An 18,879-nucleotide genomic window follows, 5' to 3' on the forward strand; every position below is an offset into this window, starting at 1 on the left:
CAAAAGGCCAACTCAAAGCGGTTAACTCAGAGCCTTTGGCTATATGATGATATAAAAGAGCTGAGGCCTTTTCTCTATCTCTTATAATCTGTCTTTTCTTTTTCCTAATATTATCAGGCTCCCTTGCACTCCTATACTAACTATTCTGCCTATGATAAACACCCTATTACTCTTTCACCTCAATAAAGGTCAAAACCAGTCTGGGTAGTGGCCCTTTCCATAGTGCATAGTATGGAAACATTGAAACATGGAAACATGAAAACATGAAAAAGCATTATACATGTCGTAAGGACATGTGGCTTGCATTATGAGATACTACAGCAATTGATGTGAAGTCACATGTCCTTACGAACATGTATAATGCTATGCACTATGGGAAGGGCCACTACCCAGACTGGTTTTGACCTTTACTGAGGTGAAAGAGTAAAGGGGTGCTTATCATACGCATAGAATAGTTAGTATAGGAGTGCAAGGGAGCCTGATAATATTAGGAAAAAGAAAAGACAGATTATAAGAGATAGAGAAAAGGCCTCAGCATTTTTATATCATCATGTTGCCAAAGGCTATCAGTTTTCCTTTTTTCACTAGTCTCATGAAGATGAACAACCAAAAGGCCAATTGAAACTAAAGCACAAAGATGACCGATACCAAGGTGGTTAAGCCTTATCTGAGTTAACTGCCTTGCATTGGCTTTCTCTGCCTGGGACTGCTCTCCAGTCATCCCTGCAACTAACAATAAGACTACATTGACAAGAATGGACAGAATTTTATCTTCCCCTGGTGAATATTGCATAATATGAGTGGTCTACACCACCTAGCCAAAAATTTGATCTCTCCTAGAATGCTTTTTTCTAAATACAAAAATCATTTGACTGGACAATAACATTTTTACAATACAATATTGTAAAGCATTTGTATGTCATATATTGCTGGTTTTCAAATTCATGTTTCTTCCTAACCTTCCATAAATGGTATTTTAATTCATTAATTATAATAAAAAAAAAAAAAAATTAAAAAATTCTCTTTCCACTGCTGATAGGTGGTGAGTATTGAAGAAAAAAAACCTGCTCTGTAAGTAATGGAATGCCCAACACATTACATAATTTATTCCAAATAAGCAGGACAGGATGGCAGCTGTAGAATGCATGTTCTGCTGTTTCCAATCAGCAACAGACGTCGCAGATTGGATCTCCTATTTTAAAGTACCTCCATTTGATGGTATTGACTGGAATGTAACCATATGTAATTCTCCAAGCAAGATCCCTCCTGTTGGGATATCCTTGGAACTTAAGTTGGAAAATAAAGTATTGTTGTCAGTACCAAACTGTGGAAGTTTGTAGCTAAATTTTACTTTTATTAATGGAAAGAATGCAATGCCAGAATGTTGTAGCAATCTTAGAGTTAAGCACAGAATGTTGTAATATTCAAAAACAACTTCAGCTTTTGGACCTTTATATTAATTTACTCCAAACAGGGGAAGATGAAAACCTAGGTAGTAACAGAGAAGGTTTGTACATGTGTGATTGGTCTGCAACATTTTATGGATTTTTGAAGCTGTATTGCTTAAATAGCAGAATTTCAAGACTGGAAGCTTAAAACCTCCATGCTTCTTTTGATAGTTGAAAAAACTCCTTTTTAACTTCTTGGTATCAGCTGGACCAAAAATATTGCACAGGCTTACCATATAATTGCTTTTCTTCAGCTTCTGTAATGTCTATAACATTTATTATGCACAACTGAGCAGGGAATTGAGATCTCATCACAGCAGCCAGACCAAGAAGAGATACCAAGGTTGAAGTAATGCAGCAGTCGTATATTTCGAATATAGAAGTAGCCAAAAGGTGTCAGACCTTATTATTAAAATAATCTAGACTGGAGTTAGATTATAGTATATATATATATATATAGTATAACCAAGTTTTTTCACTTGGTTATACTATAAATTACAGATAACAAGAAATTATATTATTAGTTTCATCCTTTATAAAAGTGTAAGCAAACAAAGGCTATGCATGAAGTATCTTCACAACTGGGATACTTGTATTTATGTGGAGCCCATATATGAGGTTGGTTAATCAATCAAGAGTGTGTTAAGTAACATGTATAGGTTATGAAAGGAGAAACTAATTTACATTTGATTTAAAAGCCATAAGATTGTATTCCTTGGGAAACACATCACAGAGAAGACTGTTTCACAATACAGTAGTAGCAAGAATAAAGGAAGAGGGAAAAGAAACTTGCTCTGTGAGTTTCAAGGTGTACCGTGAAAGGATGTTGGGGGCAGATGCACATATTCCAATGGACTTAGTACTGAGTGGAGGAATTATTGATGCTATTTCAGATGAACATTTGCCATAGAAATATTTACAGAATACACATATTGCAGAAACCAAACACATGTGAGAAAATGGGTGGAGTGAGTTGGTAAAAGATGGGTTATAAATCAATCTAATTGCCCTCTTTTGTACTGAGTCAAGCATTTTGAGGAAGCTTTTAGGAGCCACACTTGGGTAGATTTGTATAAGATTAACAGCTGTTCAGTGGTAAAGAAGTCATGTCTTGAGCAAAAGAGAAATCCTAGTTTGTAGAAGCTGAAGATACAATGGTTGCGATGTGTTTATGCCAGGAGAGGCTTGATGTCAGGGTGATTCCAAGAAGAGAAATCTCATCTTGTGTGGAAATTTGAGTGTTGTCAAAAATAATACTGGGAGAAAATGGATTTTTTTTTTTTGGTGAGAAATAAGACAGAACTGGGTTTTACTAGCACTGAAATTGATGAGGTTATCTATCATTAGAGGATGGCTTGGAGATCAGAATTGATGGCAGTGGTGATTAAGAGTAGAGTAAGGTTTATAAAATAAAAGGGAGGAGTGCAATGTGCTATCATCTGCAAAACTGTGTATTGAGTTGGAGATCAACTGAAGTAGGTCACTGATATATAGAAGGAAGAGACCCTTATGGAACCCTGGCATTAGTTGAATGGTATAAGGATAAGGGAATGATCCACCATCACACATAGTGTGCATCCAGACAGAAAGCTGGCAATCAAACTGCAGAAATCCCGAGACAGGTAAATATGGTGGGAGTTTGCTTAGCAAGTCTGTGCCATACCTGATCAAAAGCTCTGAAGATATCAAGTGCAACCACTTGAGAGTTACCAAACCTCTCCATGTGCCCAGAGATGAATGATATATGTGAGTAGATCTCCTGTTGATCAGCAGCAATTGAATTCATACTGGCAGCAGTCGTTTATTAGCTGGTGCCTTGAAGGTAGTGTAGGAGTTGGGAGTTGATGGATATCTCTCCATTACTTTACTCCATTATATTACTTTAGATACGACTGAGGTGAGTGAAATAGGGCAGTATTTTGATGCCAGTGATTTGCTGCTCTTCATGGGAATGGATTGAATATAGGCTAATTTCCAGGCTGTGGAACAGATTCCAGTGGAATAAGTGAATATTCTATATTCTCCCCAGGACCTTTTGAATGGGCAAACCGCCCGGGTCGTTTTACTGACCGCCCAGCTAATTAATGATGTGAATTAACATGGCTAAATAATGAACAAGAATGGATAATGAAAAAGAATGGAACAAGTGATCAATTTCTTGCATTGCAAGCCAATCTCGAGAGCTTCGGATATTCACTTTGATGCACACCTGTAAAAATGGTCATAATTTAAAATTCTGAATATTTTTACAAATTGTTTATGTTAGTTTTGGTTTCATAACATGCACTGTCGGCACTTGTGATATGCACGTTATTGATGTTATTTTGTCAAAATGAAATGTGAAGCATTTCAAAAAAAATTATGTACTTTTTAATTATGTATTAATTTTTTATACATAATTATGTATAATTAATTAAGTATTACTTTCAGAAATTTTATTGTGGTTTAAAATTATTAAGTGCCATATTTTGTAAAGACATTCTCGTAACGCTAATGGAGACCACATCAGCTTCTTTCTTGCCACTTTCATGGAGTGCGCATGCTCGCCGAGGAGTTTGATGGGTGATTGACAGCTGACAAGGAGAGCATTCAGTATAGAGGTAACGAAATCAACAAGAGACGTTCAGTTTCAGAGAACTGAGGATAAACAAAAGAGAGTTATTATTATTAGAAGATTAATTATTATTATTATTATGTTACACCTCCAGGGAGTCCAAAGACTCATCGAGAGAGAGTGTGCCAACAGCATCGAACAATTAGTCCCCTTCCGACTACTAACTGCACTCAAACTTGCTTAAGTTTTTGTGAGCCATTAGTAGCAGAGGCTCTACCAATTGACCAACCTTATGGAAGTTTAAGAACGCAGGCCGGCAAAATTTTGTTCTTAGGAAATTAAGTTTTTATGTGACAGTCGGGGAGCATATTAACAGAACATTCCAAAAAAAGGAATTGCAGAGCTGTGAGCCTTTAAAGTAGAGGAGTTAAGACTGTAAATAAGTATTGGTAAATAAAAGAAAATATTGATGTTCTATAGGAATGTTCAAGGGAATGCTGATTGAAAATTTCATCATCTGTTATTTCTGATATTTGGAAATGGAGACGGAATTTAGCAACTTAGATAAAGAAGTAGAAGAAACTTTTTTTTGCTGGTACAAAAATTGAACTGCATGAGGTAAGAGTACTTATACTTCGGTGAATTCAGAATATCTTACTTCACAAGTTTGAAGACATCACATCGAATAATGGCAATGATGTGGAGAACCCTGACACAGAAATAGAGAGGTTATGATTCCATTGTATAAGGCCTTGATCAGGTCTCATACGGATTATTGTGCACATATTTGGTTGCCAGGTTTTCATGGGGACGAGGATATGTTGGAAAGGGTACAGAGAAGATTCACAAAGGTAGTTAGTGGTCTTTGGAATGTGAAGTACGATGACAGATTGAGGGAACGTAAGTTGTAGAGCCTCGTGAATAGAAGGAAGAGGGGGAGATATGATTGAGATATATAAACTAGTCAAGGGTTGTTATCAGGTAGATATGGAAGAGATTATTCATAGAATTGGAGAGGAAAGTAGAACAAGAGGCCATTGCTGGAAACTGTATAAGGAGGGTGTGAGCAAAGGAGTGAGAACCTCCGACTCCATGGAGGTTGGGTGTTGATGATGATAATAATAATAATAAATAATCCCCCTCTTGATAACAATTGGTAACAGAGATCAAATCTCTTTATAATAAAATGGCGCAGTCAACAGTCTCAAGAGCTTCAGATATTCACTTTGATGCACACAATCCGTATGCAGAAGGCGACAAAAATTGAGATCTCGAATACAACAATATCAGTTGCAAAGAAGATCTTTTACGAAAGAGACATAATTTTGATGTTTGAAAGAAATAAAGTGTGACAATTGAGCGAATTTGAATCGAAGGCAAAAATCGATGTTAAAAATCTAAATTTATTTTTCTTAATAATGGTTTTTGTCCGAAGATCGTGAGTCAAGTATTTAATATTTTATTATGTAAAAGAAAATAGGCCTGCGCATCAAATATAGTTGTGATCTCGGGGAATTCTCAAAACTCTCGAGGACTATAACATCAGTCTCGAGTGATACAATTCCCATTCCTAGTAATTAATACTTATAAATAGTAAAACTGTGACATAACGCGCATTGTGTGTCTCAGGTATTACTGTCAGTGCACAATTCAGCGATTTGTTCTGATTAATTTAATAACAATGATATTTTGTATTTATTAAATTACCCTATAATGAGTAAAAAGTCAAGTCAGCAAACCACACTCTTAAGTTATTTTAAGAAAGATGAAACCGATAAGCACAGTATCGAAGACACCAAACCAGCAACAGAATTGTCGATTTCTGCAGAGTCTTTTTCAAATGTAAAATGTGCGTCTAAACACCACTTATCGGTTATAACAGTGAGTGGTTTAAAAAATTCCATTGGTTAGTGGTGAAAGATAATGGAATGATGTGTTCCATATGTATGAAATACGGAAAGAGACAACCCACAAACAAGGAAGTGACTTGGGTAACTATGCCATGGAAGACTTCAAAAAGAAAGCTTGGTTGACCATGAACAAAGTAAGTTACACACTGATTCTTGTTCATATATAATTGAAAAACGTATACTTGAAGAAACTGGAATAGGGCAAATTGAAAAATCAATTTCAATTGATCCTAAATCTAACTTGCAGAGAGATTTAGGATTTAAGATCTATGTATTGGTTAGCAAAAAATGAATTACCACATACATTATTTGAAAAATTGCTTGCACATTGCAAGGCTATGGGCTGTTCCTACTTAGAACATCTTAACGTTTGTAAAATTGCACATTATACCTCAGAAAGAATTTATTGCAAGAGTTTATTGATACTTTAGCATCAGAAATTAGATCTGAAATACTGAAAAATATACATTATGCAGATTATTTCAGTGTTTTATGTGATGAAACTACAGACATCTCAGTTTTAAAACAGCTGATTGTGTACATTACACATGTTGTCAACTTAGAAAAGAGGTCAGGGTTAGTTTTGTATCAACTTGTAATATCATTGATGGCAAAGCTGAGACTATAACTAACAAAGTAATTGAAACCCTTCACAGTCTAGGCTTAAAAACTTGTAATCTGGTGGGCCTAGGATCTGATGGAGCAGCTGTCATGATTGGAAAGCAAAAGGGAGTTGCAAAACTGCTCAAAGATAAAACAGATGGACTCATGGTCAACTGTCATTGTGCAAACCACCCGACTGGCTCTTGCTAGTGCCCAAGTAGCTGCTGAAGTGCCTTATTTAGTCATGTTTAATGATATCTTAAAGCCATTGTTTTTCTTCTTCCAAAATTCCTCAGTCAGGATGGCTGGTTTAACAAAACTCCAAAATATACTGAACAGTCCTCAGATTAAACTTAAAATGGCTAGTGACACTAGATGGCTGTCTCATGATTCTGCAATACAGTCTCTAAGAGAATGCATGGTGGGTGTTATAGCTGTATTGGAAAGAGAGGCCACTGAACAAAATGATATCATAGCTGAAGGTTTAAGTAAATATATCAGAACATACAATTTCGTAGCTTCACTAACGATGCTTTCAGATGTGTGTGTTACCACATTTATCTAACTTGTCTAGATCATGGCAAGGCAGGATGTTGACTTAATTGAAATAGAGCCAACCTTAGAAGCCAGAAAACTATCCATTATGGATTGAAAGACACTCCTGACAGTCATTTTCAAAATTTCGGACTTTCGCATTGATTATTCAGATTCTAATGCGATTATGTTTAAGACTACAATATATGATAAATACATAGGCACAGTTATTAAACACCGAGAAGCAAGATTTCCAGATATGCCAATCATTTCCTGCTTTTCAAGACTTTTCAATGCAGAAAGTCATGATCAACATGAGGCTTCTGAGATTCTTTTTGATTATTATTCTAGAAATGGAAGTCCTGCAGTTTTAAACTATGAAAGTACTAAACTAGAATAGACAGTTGCATCAAAAATGATTAATGGACAGTCATACAAAAATCTAGATCCAAGACAAATACTGCAGAAATTAGCAACAACATCTGAGCTCCAAGTCTTTTCCAAATTTAGAAAAACTAGCTGCTATTGGACTGGCCACACCTGTGAGCACAGCTGAATGTGAAAAGGGGTTTCTCTGCATTAAAAAGGATAAAAACCTGTATGAGGAATCGCATCAGTCAGAACACTCTAAATAATCTGATGCTGATTTCACTGGAGAGACCAGATCCAACAGATTTTAATTACGAAAAATCTGCTGACAACTGGGCTTCTAAGAAGAAGAGAAGAATTAATGTATAGAATTTTAAGCTGTGAGCATTACTAGATTTCTCATTACTTAATGAGAAAATAAGAAAAATCCTAGTCTTGTTTGTTATAATTACTATATAAAATATTATCCTTCTTTGAAGTAATTTCTAATAAAATTACTATTTTAATTTGTTATGAAAAAGGGTCTTTCTTAACTCATTCAAAATTTTTGTACGCCTGGCTAATGCTTCATTTCACCCATCTGGTAAAAACTTCTGGGGAGAACACTGGAATATATACAGGCAACACAGGACAGGAGTCAGTTCTGGTGCACAAACCTTCAAAACAATTGAAGGAATGCCATCAGGGCCAGAAGACTTTTTTTTGTGTGGCCAATATGAACAATATTTTTCTGATCTCTTTCAAGCATCTAGAATGGTTGGTGGGCATTTACCAGTTTCAGCTGAGTGTGCATTGGAGACAAAGTGTGAAGCCAAAAGATTGCCTTTTTCTGTGGGTGATGATGCAATACAGCCATCTGGGTATGATAGGAGTGGGAATAGTGTTTGGCAAGAGACCAAAAGGCTCGGCTATCATTCGGACAGGCTGCAGGTGTCGTGATTTTTGCTCTTTCAAGCTATGTTTTTTGGGAGCATTGATAGTTTTCTTGCAGCTATTTCAGGATTGAGTATAAACACTAAAGAAGGATGAAGTTCTTGATGTAAGCCAGTTGTGGTATGCTTGATTTTTTTATCTTACAGCCTTGCCACATCTTTTAGAGAAACATGGTTTATTTAGGAGATGGCAGTTCAGAATAGGGTGGTGAATGTATGACAGTAAGCATTATTTCAGTAATACATTTGGTGTATATGTTTGGGTTGGAATGCTGCAACCATGGGAATGAGGCAAAGAAGTTATGGAAGCTGTCCCACTTAGCAGTTATAATACCAAATTACTCTTGTATGGGAGCGACTGTGAAAGCATTGTTGCATAGGGGAGAAGATTGTGGTTGGAATTACCTAGGGCTCACTACATTCACTGTGTATTTGGAAAGATCACTGGTGAGGAAAAGATCTAGGGTGATTGGGGAGTGGTTCAGGTTATCTGGTATTCTGTTTGGCATGTGAATAATTTGTGTAATGTCACTAGTGAGGGGCCAATGTTTTGGCATCTCTGTCCACTAGATCTGTACAACTGGAGGAGGAAAGCAAGTTGGTGTTGAGACATTAAAATCTACTAGGAGGATGATTTCACTGTTAGGGAAGTGGGACCGAAGAAAATCAATTTTAAAGGAGAGGAAATTAAAGAGCTCAGAATGATTGGTGGCATTAGGGGGAGTGATAGAGACAGCAAATGAATATGACTGAGTTGGGAAGGGAGATTGTCAACCAAAGAGGGTGAAAGTTGGTGATTCTAGGTTGGCCACTCTTTGACAAGGTATTGTTGGATTCTGATAGATTGGAATTTTAGGAACTCCAATCATATCACAGTCTAACATGCGTTTCCAAACAAAAAAGGAATATAAATACATGTGATTGCCTCTGAGTATTAAATTAATGCTATATAAATATAACAAGCAAATTTTACTATGAGAAAACAAATAAGTATGCATTTAGTACCACTCACAAATGAGTTAAAAATCAATAATGGAAGTGTAAACCTTTAGCAGAGTTTTATAAAGTAATATGTATTAAAAGATATAGAATGTTAACACAAGTTCAAGATGGGGGGAAGGTGAAGTCCAAAGGTCACGGAGCAGCAATGCGAGGGAGTGGCTCACCCCAAGCAATAGCGTGACATCAGCGCACGTGCGATAGCGGAGAAGGCTGGACGGCATGACGTAAGACCACGTGAGTGTGTTGGCTGGACATCGCGGAATGCAAGAAATGCTGGGAAAGAAAAGTGGAAATAAAAGAGTCATTCACCCCTCACAAGAGGCCTTTTTGTTCCTGGATCTCCTGGTGTATTCATCTGGCAGTGCCGTGAAGGGTGGCAGTGCCTCCATTCCAGAGGGGTTCGATAAAGGCAGCAGCGAAACTCGGCAGTTGTATCCCCACAGAAGGAATAAGCCCGGCAGTCCATAGAAAGCCAGATTGGAGAACGTGGACATTTCGTTTATGGAAAGGCAGATTCCGGTAGACCATTGACGCGATACAGAACAAAAGGGCAGATAAGTAGACTTTATTTGTATTTTGCTGATTGTGAATGAGAGATTTGTGCCACGTTGTAAAACACAGAAGAAAGAACATTAATGATATTAATTAGGACTGTGCTGCTATGATTTAGAGAGGGTTACCTTAAATCTTACTGTCTCCTACTGTGATAAATAATATGTTAAAGGAGGTTACGAATATGTCTAGAGTGAGGAATTGCTAATTTATGAAGGGATTGTAAAAGATATAAATGCTATCTTGTGTGGTTTGATTGAACTACTGAGAAATAGAGTTATTGTGATAATCATGCATGAATATTTAAGAGTATAAATAAGAATCTTACTTTAGAGAATTACAGATTTATCAGTTTAAGTATACTTATAGTACTGTAATGTTTTAACTCTATCCTGACTGTCAGGAACTCCCTTAAGATGGGAATTAAGCTTATTGTATTGTATGTACATATTTATGATATCTAATAAACCTTGTTTTTGTATCTAACTAAGACTATCTGTGATTTTTGGAATCCGATGCACCTCTTATAAAAGTAATACAAACCTATGCGGGAGACTAGAGAAAGGTAGAGTTTGGCCACGTCTGCAAAGTTGCAAGGTATCACTTAAGTACTGTCTTGAGATCACCTCTTGATTGATAATATTGTTTAATCTAATAGCGCTAAGTGGCACAGCGAAATATAAATTTTCTTGGAGTTTTACGAGAGGTAGATCTCAGACACTCTGATACTCTGGTGTTGCCTCAAGATCGAGGCAATTCCATTGTCCCCCAGAGGTACCACGTAATACCCATAAGAGTTTAACAGGGATCTGACCCAAAGACTAAAGGATAGTTATATGAGTAGAAAGTCGACACAACAGTATGTCAGAGTGGATATAAGTGTAGATGCCACCTTTGGTTGAAAAGAGTTAAAGAGTGTGAAGTTTGGAAGATTGCGATGAATAATGCTGGGAGGAGAGGGGTAAAATTTGAGTTTCTGTCAAAGAGTTTGGTAGACTGAAAATGGTAGTGGACAATATTAAGGTTGGAGTTGAGGTTACGGATTTTAGAAATATATAGGGACTAATGACTTCACATCAATTGCCTTAATATCCCATAATGCAAGACACATCCTTACTGACATGTACAAAGGGGGGGGGTCTTGAAATTTCTGATAGAACACCTAGAACAAAATGATATTAAAGCAACTGATATTACCACAAGAAAGAACATACAAGGATATAAGAATATAAAGTAACCTTCACAACTCTGCTAATAATATGTTCTTTCTTGGTTTTATATAAGTTGCTTTAATATCATTTTTGTTCTAGGTGTTTATCAGAACATTCCAGATTCCCCCCTTTGTATAATGCTATGCATTATGGGAAGAGCCACTGGGATCCATACCCAGAATGAGACCTCAATAAAGGTTGAAAGTGGTTTGGGTAGTAGCCCTCCCATAATGAATAACATTATACATGTCCGTAAGGATATGTGCCTTGCATTATTGGATACTAAGGCAATTGATGTGAAGCCATTAGCCCCTGTATAACAGTAACCCAGTTGGGAAAATACTTTATGTGCAAACTTTGTTTGCTTACACACAGATAAAGGACGAAACCAAGAATATAATTTCTTGGTATTTAATTTATAATGTACCATGGTTTAAAGAAATTTAAAGAATTTCTTCAATGCAATCTCAACATAATGAATTCAGACCATAAATGAACAATGGGTAAAAACAGAAAGTTATAGTGAATTTTCTTTAAAAGAGCATTATTATTTTTACTGTAATAATGAATTAGCTGAGACTGTCTGATAGTTTGCTATTGTTTATTATAAAGATATTCTGCTACAGTGAAAAATAACTTAGTATTTAACGTTAAATGCATATGCAAATAAATTCCAACTGGACAAGGAGGCCATTTGTCCTATATATAAGACCAACATTAAACCAAATCTAGATTAATATGGTCATCTAAGGAAATGACAGCAAGGGGAATGACTAATCAATGATTATCAGGAGATATGATACATTATATTGGATTTTTTAAAGGTTACTGCATTCTTTTGTTTCAGCATTTAATGTTAATATAACCTTTCTCGTCTTGAAAAAGCCAGACAGATCCTAGCTGGCGAAACTTGTCAACAATTATGTATATATGTTTATCAAAATTATGGTCCAATAAAAAATCCAATATAATGTATCATATTTAGTAAAAAAGGACCAAATATTAACTATTAAAATGAACAATCTAGATGGATATAATTATCAGGAGATTTTTTTTTTTTTTTTAATGTTGTGCCAATACATCCATACATGGTACTAATGTACTATAGGTTGATCAACCAACCTCTTGTGTATACAAGAGGTTGGTTGATCAACCTATAGTACATTAGTACCATGTATGGATAGTCGGTTGGGAAAGGAGGAACTTGTTCACATTTGATTTAAATGACTGTAAATTGTATCCCTTGGAAAACAGAGCATGAGAGAGACTGTTCCACAATGCAGCAGTTGCAGAGATGAGGGAGGAGGAAAAGAAACTTGTTCTGTTTGCTTCTAGGTGTACTGTGAAGGGATGTTGAGCAGCAGTTACACACGTTCCAACGAGCTTAGTACTAAATGGAGGAATTATTGATGTTATTTCAGAAGAGCATTTCCCAAGGAAATATTTGTAGAATATACATGCTGCAGAAACCAAACATCTGTGCAAAAGTGGGGAGGAGAGAGAGAGAGTTGGTAAGAGATAGGTCATTAATAAGTCTAATTGCTCTCCTCTGTATTGAGTCAAGCATTTTGAGAGAGCGTTCTGGGTCGCCACCCCATATGTGGGAGCAGTATTCAATAGCTGGGCAGATCTGTGATTTGTATAAGGTTAACAGTTGTTCAGGGGGTGAAGTAACATCTTGAGCAAAAGAGAAATCCTAGTTTTTTTTTGAAGCTGAGGATGCAACGGTTGCGATGTGTTTATGCCAGGAGAGGTTTGATGTGAGGATAGTTCCAAGAAGAGAGATCTCAAACTACCTGAAAATTTGGGTATCATCAAAAAGGATCCTGGGAAAAAATGGTTCTTTTTTTTTTTATGGGAAATAAGACAGAACTGAGTTTTATTAGCATTGAAATTGATGAGGTTATCCACTCACATTGTAGGATGGCTTAGATATCAGAATTGGTGGTGGTTGATGTTCTGTAAGTTGAGGTGAGTTGTGTAGGGTAGGGTAGGGTTTATCAAATGAAATCGAGGAGTGTAGTGTGCTGTCATCTGCAAAACTGTGTGTTGGGATGGAGGTCAACTGAAGTAGGTCGTTGATATATAGCAGGAAGAGGATTGGTGAGGAGACAGAACCTTGTGGAACCCCAGCATTAATTGAATGGTGAGAGGATAGGGAGCCATTCACCATCACACACACACACACACACAGTGTGCATCCAGACAGAAAGCTGGCAATCCAACTACAGAAGTCCTGAGTCATACCGAATGATGGTAGTTTGCTTAGTAAGCCTAAGCCTTTGTGCCAGACCCAGTCAAAGGCTTTGGATATATCAACTGCCACTCCATGACATTTGACAGAACTGGGGTAAGCGAGATAGGACAGTAGTTGGATGGCAGTGACTTGTCACCTTTTTTGGGAATGGGCTGAATATAAGCCAATTTCTGGTTTGTGGGATAGATTCCAGTGGAGTAAGAGAGTATATATAGGCGACATAGGATAGGAGTCAGTTCTGGTGCGCAGACTTTCAGGACAATTGGGAGAATGCCATCAGGACCAGGAGATTTTTTTGTGTCTAATGTGGAATGGTTGGGAGACATTTACCATCATCAGTTATGCATGCATTAGAAGCAAATTGGAACCAGAAGATTGGCTTTTTCTGTGGGTGATGATGCAATAGAGCCATCTGGGTATGATAACGGTGGGAATAGTGTTGGTGAGGCTGCTAGTTTCCTGCTTTTTGCTCTTTAGAACTCTGTTTTGGAAGTAGTGATTGTTTTTTTTGAATCTATTTCAGGCTTCACTATAAGTTCTAAAGGAGGAGGAGGTTCTAGATTTCAACCAGTTATGGTATGTCTGGTGTTTCATCTGTACAGCCTTGGCACATCTTTTGGAGAACCAGGTTTAGTTAGGGAATGGCAGTTCAGAGTACTGTGTGGAATGTATATTTCAATGCCAGTGAGGGTTACTTTGATAATAAGTTCGGTGCATATGTTTGGGTTGGAAGGTCAGAAGCAATAGTCCAACCATGGGAATGTGGCATAAAAATTGCAGAGGCTGTCCCACTTGGCACAGTTATAATGCCAAACTATTCTTGTATGGGAGTATCTGTGTAAGTGTTGTTGCATGAGGGAGGAGATGAGCACCAGATTGTGGTCAGAATTATCCGAGGGGGGGGGGCTCACTATGTATTTGGAGGGGGTCATTGGTGAGAAGAGATCTAAGGTGTTTGGGGAGTGGTTTGGGTTATCTGGTATTCTGGTGGGCATCTGAACAAGTTGCGTAAGGTTGTTAGTGATGGCAAATGTTTCAGCATCCCTGCCTGCAAGATCTGTACAACTGGAGGAGGAAAGCCAGCTAGTGTTGTGGACATTAAAATTTCCTAGGAGGATCATTTCGCTGTTGGGAAAGTGGGATTGGAGAAAGTCAATTTTTAAGGAAAGGAAATTAAAGAGCAGAGATTGGTTAGTTGTGTTGGGGGAGCTATAGAGACAGTAAAGGAATTTGACTGAGTGGGGAAGGGATATTTTCAACCAAAGAAGGTCAAAGTTGGGTGCTCTCTGGCAAGGTATGTCAGAGCAGATGTATGCACAGACCCTTGGGATGAAAGTTGTTAAAGGGTGAGTAGTTTGGAAGATTGAGATAAATACTGCTGGGGGAGTTGAGATTTGAGTTTCTGCCAGAAAGAGTACGTGGGGTTTGTCCAAAGCTAGCAATCCAACTACAGAAGTCCTCGGTCAGACCGAATGATGGTAGTTTGCTTAGTAAGCCTTTATGCCAGACCCGATCAAAGGCTTTGGAGATATCAACTGCAACCACTTGAGATTCGCCAAACTTCTCCATGGCATTTGTCCAGAGATGGGTGACATATGTGAGCTCCTCAGTACCTACTGTTAAGGTTTCTGTTTGATGATTAATTTCAATGAAAAACACTCACAATAACGATAAAATGGGGAGCACAAGTTTAGAGGCTTATTCAATGACACCTCCAATGTCACCAACCCAATAATATATATAATTATATATACATATAATTTTTCTCCCAGGAATCTCGGGTTTTTCACTATTTTCGGACATTAAAAATATTGTGTTAAGTTGTTCTTTATAATTATCATCATATTATGGGAAGGAAAGGCAGAAGTAGATTGCAATAATGGGAAGTGACCTACCAAACAATTTTCAGCCATTAGTTAACATGCAAAAAAAAAAAAAAGTTTGGCCATCCTGGATTAGATAAACACAAACTACATTCAATACCACCACCTGCTCTGTTGGTGGACCACATCATGGCTTTAGGTTTTTTTCATCACATATAATGGGAGAAAAAAAACAAACAAACAAAAAAAAAAAAACATTAGTCTGTAGAAGCAGATGTAAATGAGGAGGTTTTTTTTTCCTTTCTTATTTTCTTTCCTCCCCCCCCCCCCCTAAATCTACCACAATATTAAAATGGTCTCTCCAAACTTCGCTTTTGCCCATTCTCTTCCTTCTATACATGAAGAATCTACTCCAGTTGACTGCCAATCCAGTACACAGTTTTGCTGATGACAGCCGATTACACTCCGTTTCATTTGCCAAACCCTGCAAATTCACAATTCACCACAACCTCCAGAAATCTAACATCTACTACCTAAATTCTGATCTTCAAAGCATTCATCAATGTGGTTTGGATAACATTATCAACTTCAATGACAGCAAAACACAGCTCTGCATTATTTCCCACAAAAAAGAATCATGTTCTCCAATCTTACTTTTGACAATACTCAAATCTCTATTGAAGATGCGATTCACATCTCAGAATAATTAACTTCTAATCTCTCTTGGCCCAAGCATATAACTATTGCCTCCTCTGCATCAAAAAAAATAGGCTCTCTTTTGCTCGAGGTGTTACTTTAGCTCTTAACCCTATACAAATCACAAATCCGCCTGACCATTGAATACTACTCTCATATCTGAGGTGGTGTCCCTAAGAGCTCTACAAAAATATTAGATTCTATACAGAAAAGAGCAGTTAGATTGAGAGATGAACCCTCTCACTAATACACTCCACTCACTTTCACAAAAGGCATTCGGTCTCTGCGGCCTTCATTTTCTATAAATACTTCTATGACCACTGTTCATTAGAATTGGCATCAAAAACCCACAACTTTTTAAATGTGAATTAAGTTAGTTATTGTCCATGCATGGGTACTAAAAGTATTAATTAAAATTAAAAGAAACACACGTATTAACCACAGTGAAAATTATTTAATTGTAAATATTTCATCCTAAGTTTTTTGTAACACGTTATGCACGTTTAATGAGATTCTATTGTAATCATGCGCCCTAACTGTATGTTATTCCTATTATTGTTTTAAACTACTGTACTGATGACGTCCTAAGATACTTAGGAATGAAATATCTACAATTAAATAATTTTCACTGTGGTTAATACGTGTGTTTCTTTTAATTATGATCGCCCCACCGGTTTCGTTATTTAAAAAAAAAAAAAAAAAGTATTATAGGTTGGCCATCCCTCATGGATGAGCTCACCCACAGTATGTATAAAACAGATACAAGGCAGATTTTGCTTTTCTCCATGAAATATAAAAATAAATTTTTAATATCAGATTATCAATTGAAAAAGAATCAGTCTTACAAGTAGGTAGTGCTGTAGCTTTCTGAATAGGTTGAAGAGGACCCACTGGAGATGCTGGAGCAGCAGGTGGTGGAGGTGGAGGCATAGATGGAGTAACTGATGGGTAACTGGAGTCCATAAACTCATTTTCAGCTTGTGTTTTCCTATAGTTTTGCCGTAACCTTAAAGATCCTTCTAGAGAAAATGTTAGATCACAAGAATAAAAATCATTAGAATACATTACTAAAAAAGTATAATGCAATATAAGAATTAATAAAAAGTATTTAATGGAGTTAGATTATTTATATAATAAATTTGATTTATATTACTTCAATTTAAAAAAAAAGCATGAAATGAGATAAAACTAAATTTCAGAAACTCTTATGATTAGAACAAATCCTGGGCCAGTACACTCCTCAGTCTCCCAATCATTCAAAACATTACCTTACTGGTTACCTCCATAAAAGAAGCACAGTGCCCACACATACTAACATTTATTTCCTTCTGTTTGCATTTGAGGATGACTATTAAAATAGCCTGATGTGTATGTTCATGATGGCAAAATCAAAGCAAATGCATGGCAAAAACATTAGCAGTGAACTGTATCATAATGATATTTTTTAATATATGGGAATACACTTTTAGGGTTAAATGAGATTAAAACAGCACTAGGAATGAATTCAAGGTTAGTTAATGACTAGTATTTCGTCTCTGTTGTCACAAGAAATACAATGACTGAGCATTATGGCAAGTCAGAACTGGCAGACCATGATTTGGACATTACATAGAAAACCAGTGCTATATAGAAATCAGTGTGTGTGTGTGTGTGTGTGTGTGTGTGTGTGTGTGTGTGTGTGTGAGAGAGAGAGAGAGAGAGACTATTTTTTAAAGTTGCCAATAGCTATGAAATGCTCTACTAAAGTATGGTTTAAGCTGACAAAAAATTTGAGAGATAGTCATCTTAAGATCAACTTTAATCCAACAATGACAAAAAAAAAAAAAAGTCTATACAATATTCATCATCATCAAATTCCTGACATGTACCCTCAAGGGGTGTACAGGATATGATAGTACTACATGAAAAATTTACATCATTAGGAACTCCTTATCTACAATTTTCCTCCAAACTAATCTATCACTTATCAAGATTCCAACATTATCAGATCTTATATTTCTATCTTCTAAGGCACTTTTTACCGTATCAATCCACCTATATCTTGGTCTTCCTCTGGATCTTATTCTCTGCTAACAATGTCAAGTACTTCCTAATATCCTCATTTTTAATATGATATTGCCACTGATGCCGTCTGCTCACGCACCTAATCTTTCTCAGGACGCTCATATCTGCGGTCTCTAGTCTTTGGTCAAGTGTTTTACTTCTAACCCAGTTCTCAGATCCATAAGTTAAAATTGGTTTGAACACTGTCTTGTATACTGTTAGTGTTTTGACTAATTTCTCTCTTATTCCATATAAATTGATTCAGTTGACTTTCTACCATACCAGTTTTGTTGGTTCTGTTGTCTATTTCCATATTTATTTTACCATCTTCACTAAAAATTGTGCCTAAGTAGCTGAAATATTTTACTTGCTCTATAGGTTCTCCATTCACAATGCAGTTGATAATTTCATTGCTTCTGCCTATTTTCATTGTCTTGTTATTGCTGACCTTCAATACCACATCTATTACAAGTTATTCAATTTAGTCAGGGAATCTTGCAGACTTACAGCAGATTTATTTAGAAGTATAACATTGTTTGCATAAAGGAAAGGGCTGACATCAACATGTCCAATTTTGATATCAGGTTTAATACCACTTTCCTTCATAATATGATCCATATAGATAATGAATAACAGAGGGGATAATGTACATCCTTGGCTGACACCAGATTTACCATTAAACCACCTTCCTGTACTTCCTCCAATTCTAACTGCTGACTTACAACTCAAATAAAGACTAAGTATTGCTTTATATAATGCCCCACTAACACCATACAACTGTAGTGTTTTAAATAGCTTCTTTTTTGGCATCTTGTCATATGCCTTTTCCAGATCTACAAAACTTAAATACAGATCTTTGTTATATTCTCATGACTTCTCAACTATTTGTTGTAAAGTGAAAATATGATCCTGATAGCCTCTATTTGGCTTGAATCCAGCTTGTTC

The 18,879-nt window shown here is 36.6% G+C and overlaps 1 protein-coding gene across 4 annotated transcripts in view; it reads right to left on the bottom strand.

The window, feature by feature from the left end:
• Positions 1-18,879, bottom strand: part of Klp10A (kinesin-like protein 10A) — a 469,762-nt gene that overhangs the window by 326,189 nt on the left and 124,694 nt on the right. For 2 of the 4 annotated variants that reach the window (XM_090390589.1, XM_090390591.1), the window contains one exon: positions 16,737-16,907. In XM_090390589.1, coding sequence (XP_090246715.1) covers positions 16,737-16,907 — 171 coding nt within the window. Of the gene's footprint in view, positions 1-16,736; positions 16,911-18,879 lie in introns of all 4 variants that reach the window. The other 2 variants (XM_090390588.1, XM_090390590.1) reach the window with 1 other exon arrangement.

This window comes from Typopeltis vanoorti, chromosome 3 (genome assembly GCF_054136105.1).
Source record: "Typopeltis vanoorti isolate ZY-2024b chromosome 3, IOZ_Tvanoo_1.0, whole genome shotgun sequence".
Taxonomy (NCBI): domain Eukaryota; kingdom Metazoa; phylum Arthropoda; class Arachnida; order Uropygi; family Thelyphonidae; genus Typopeltis; species Typopeltis vanoorti.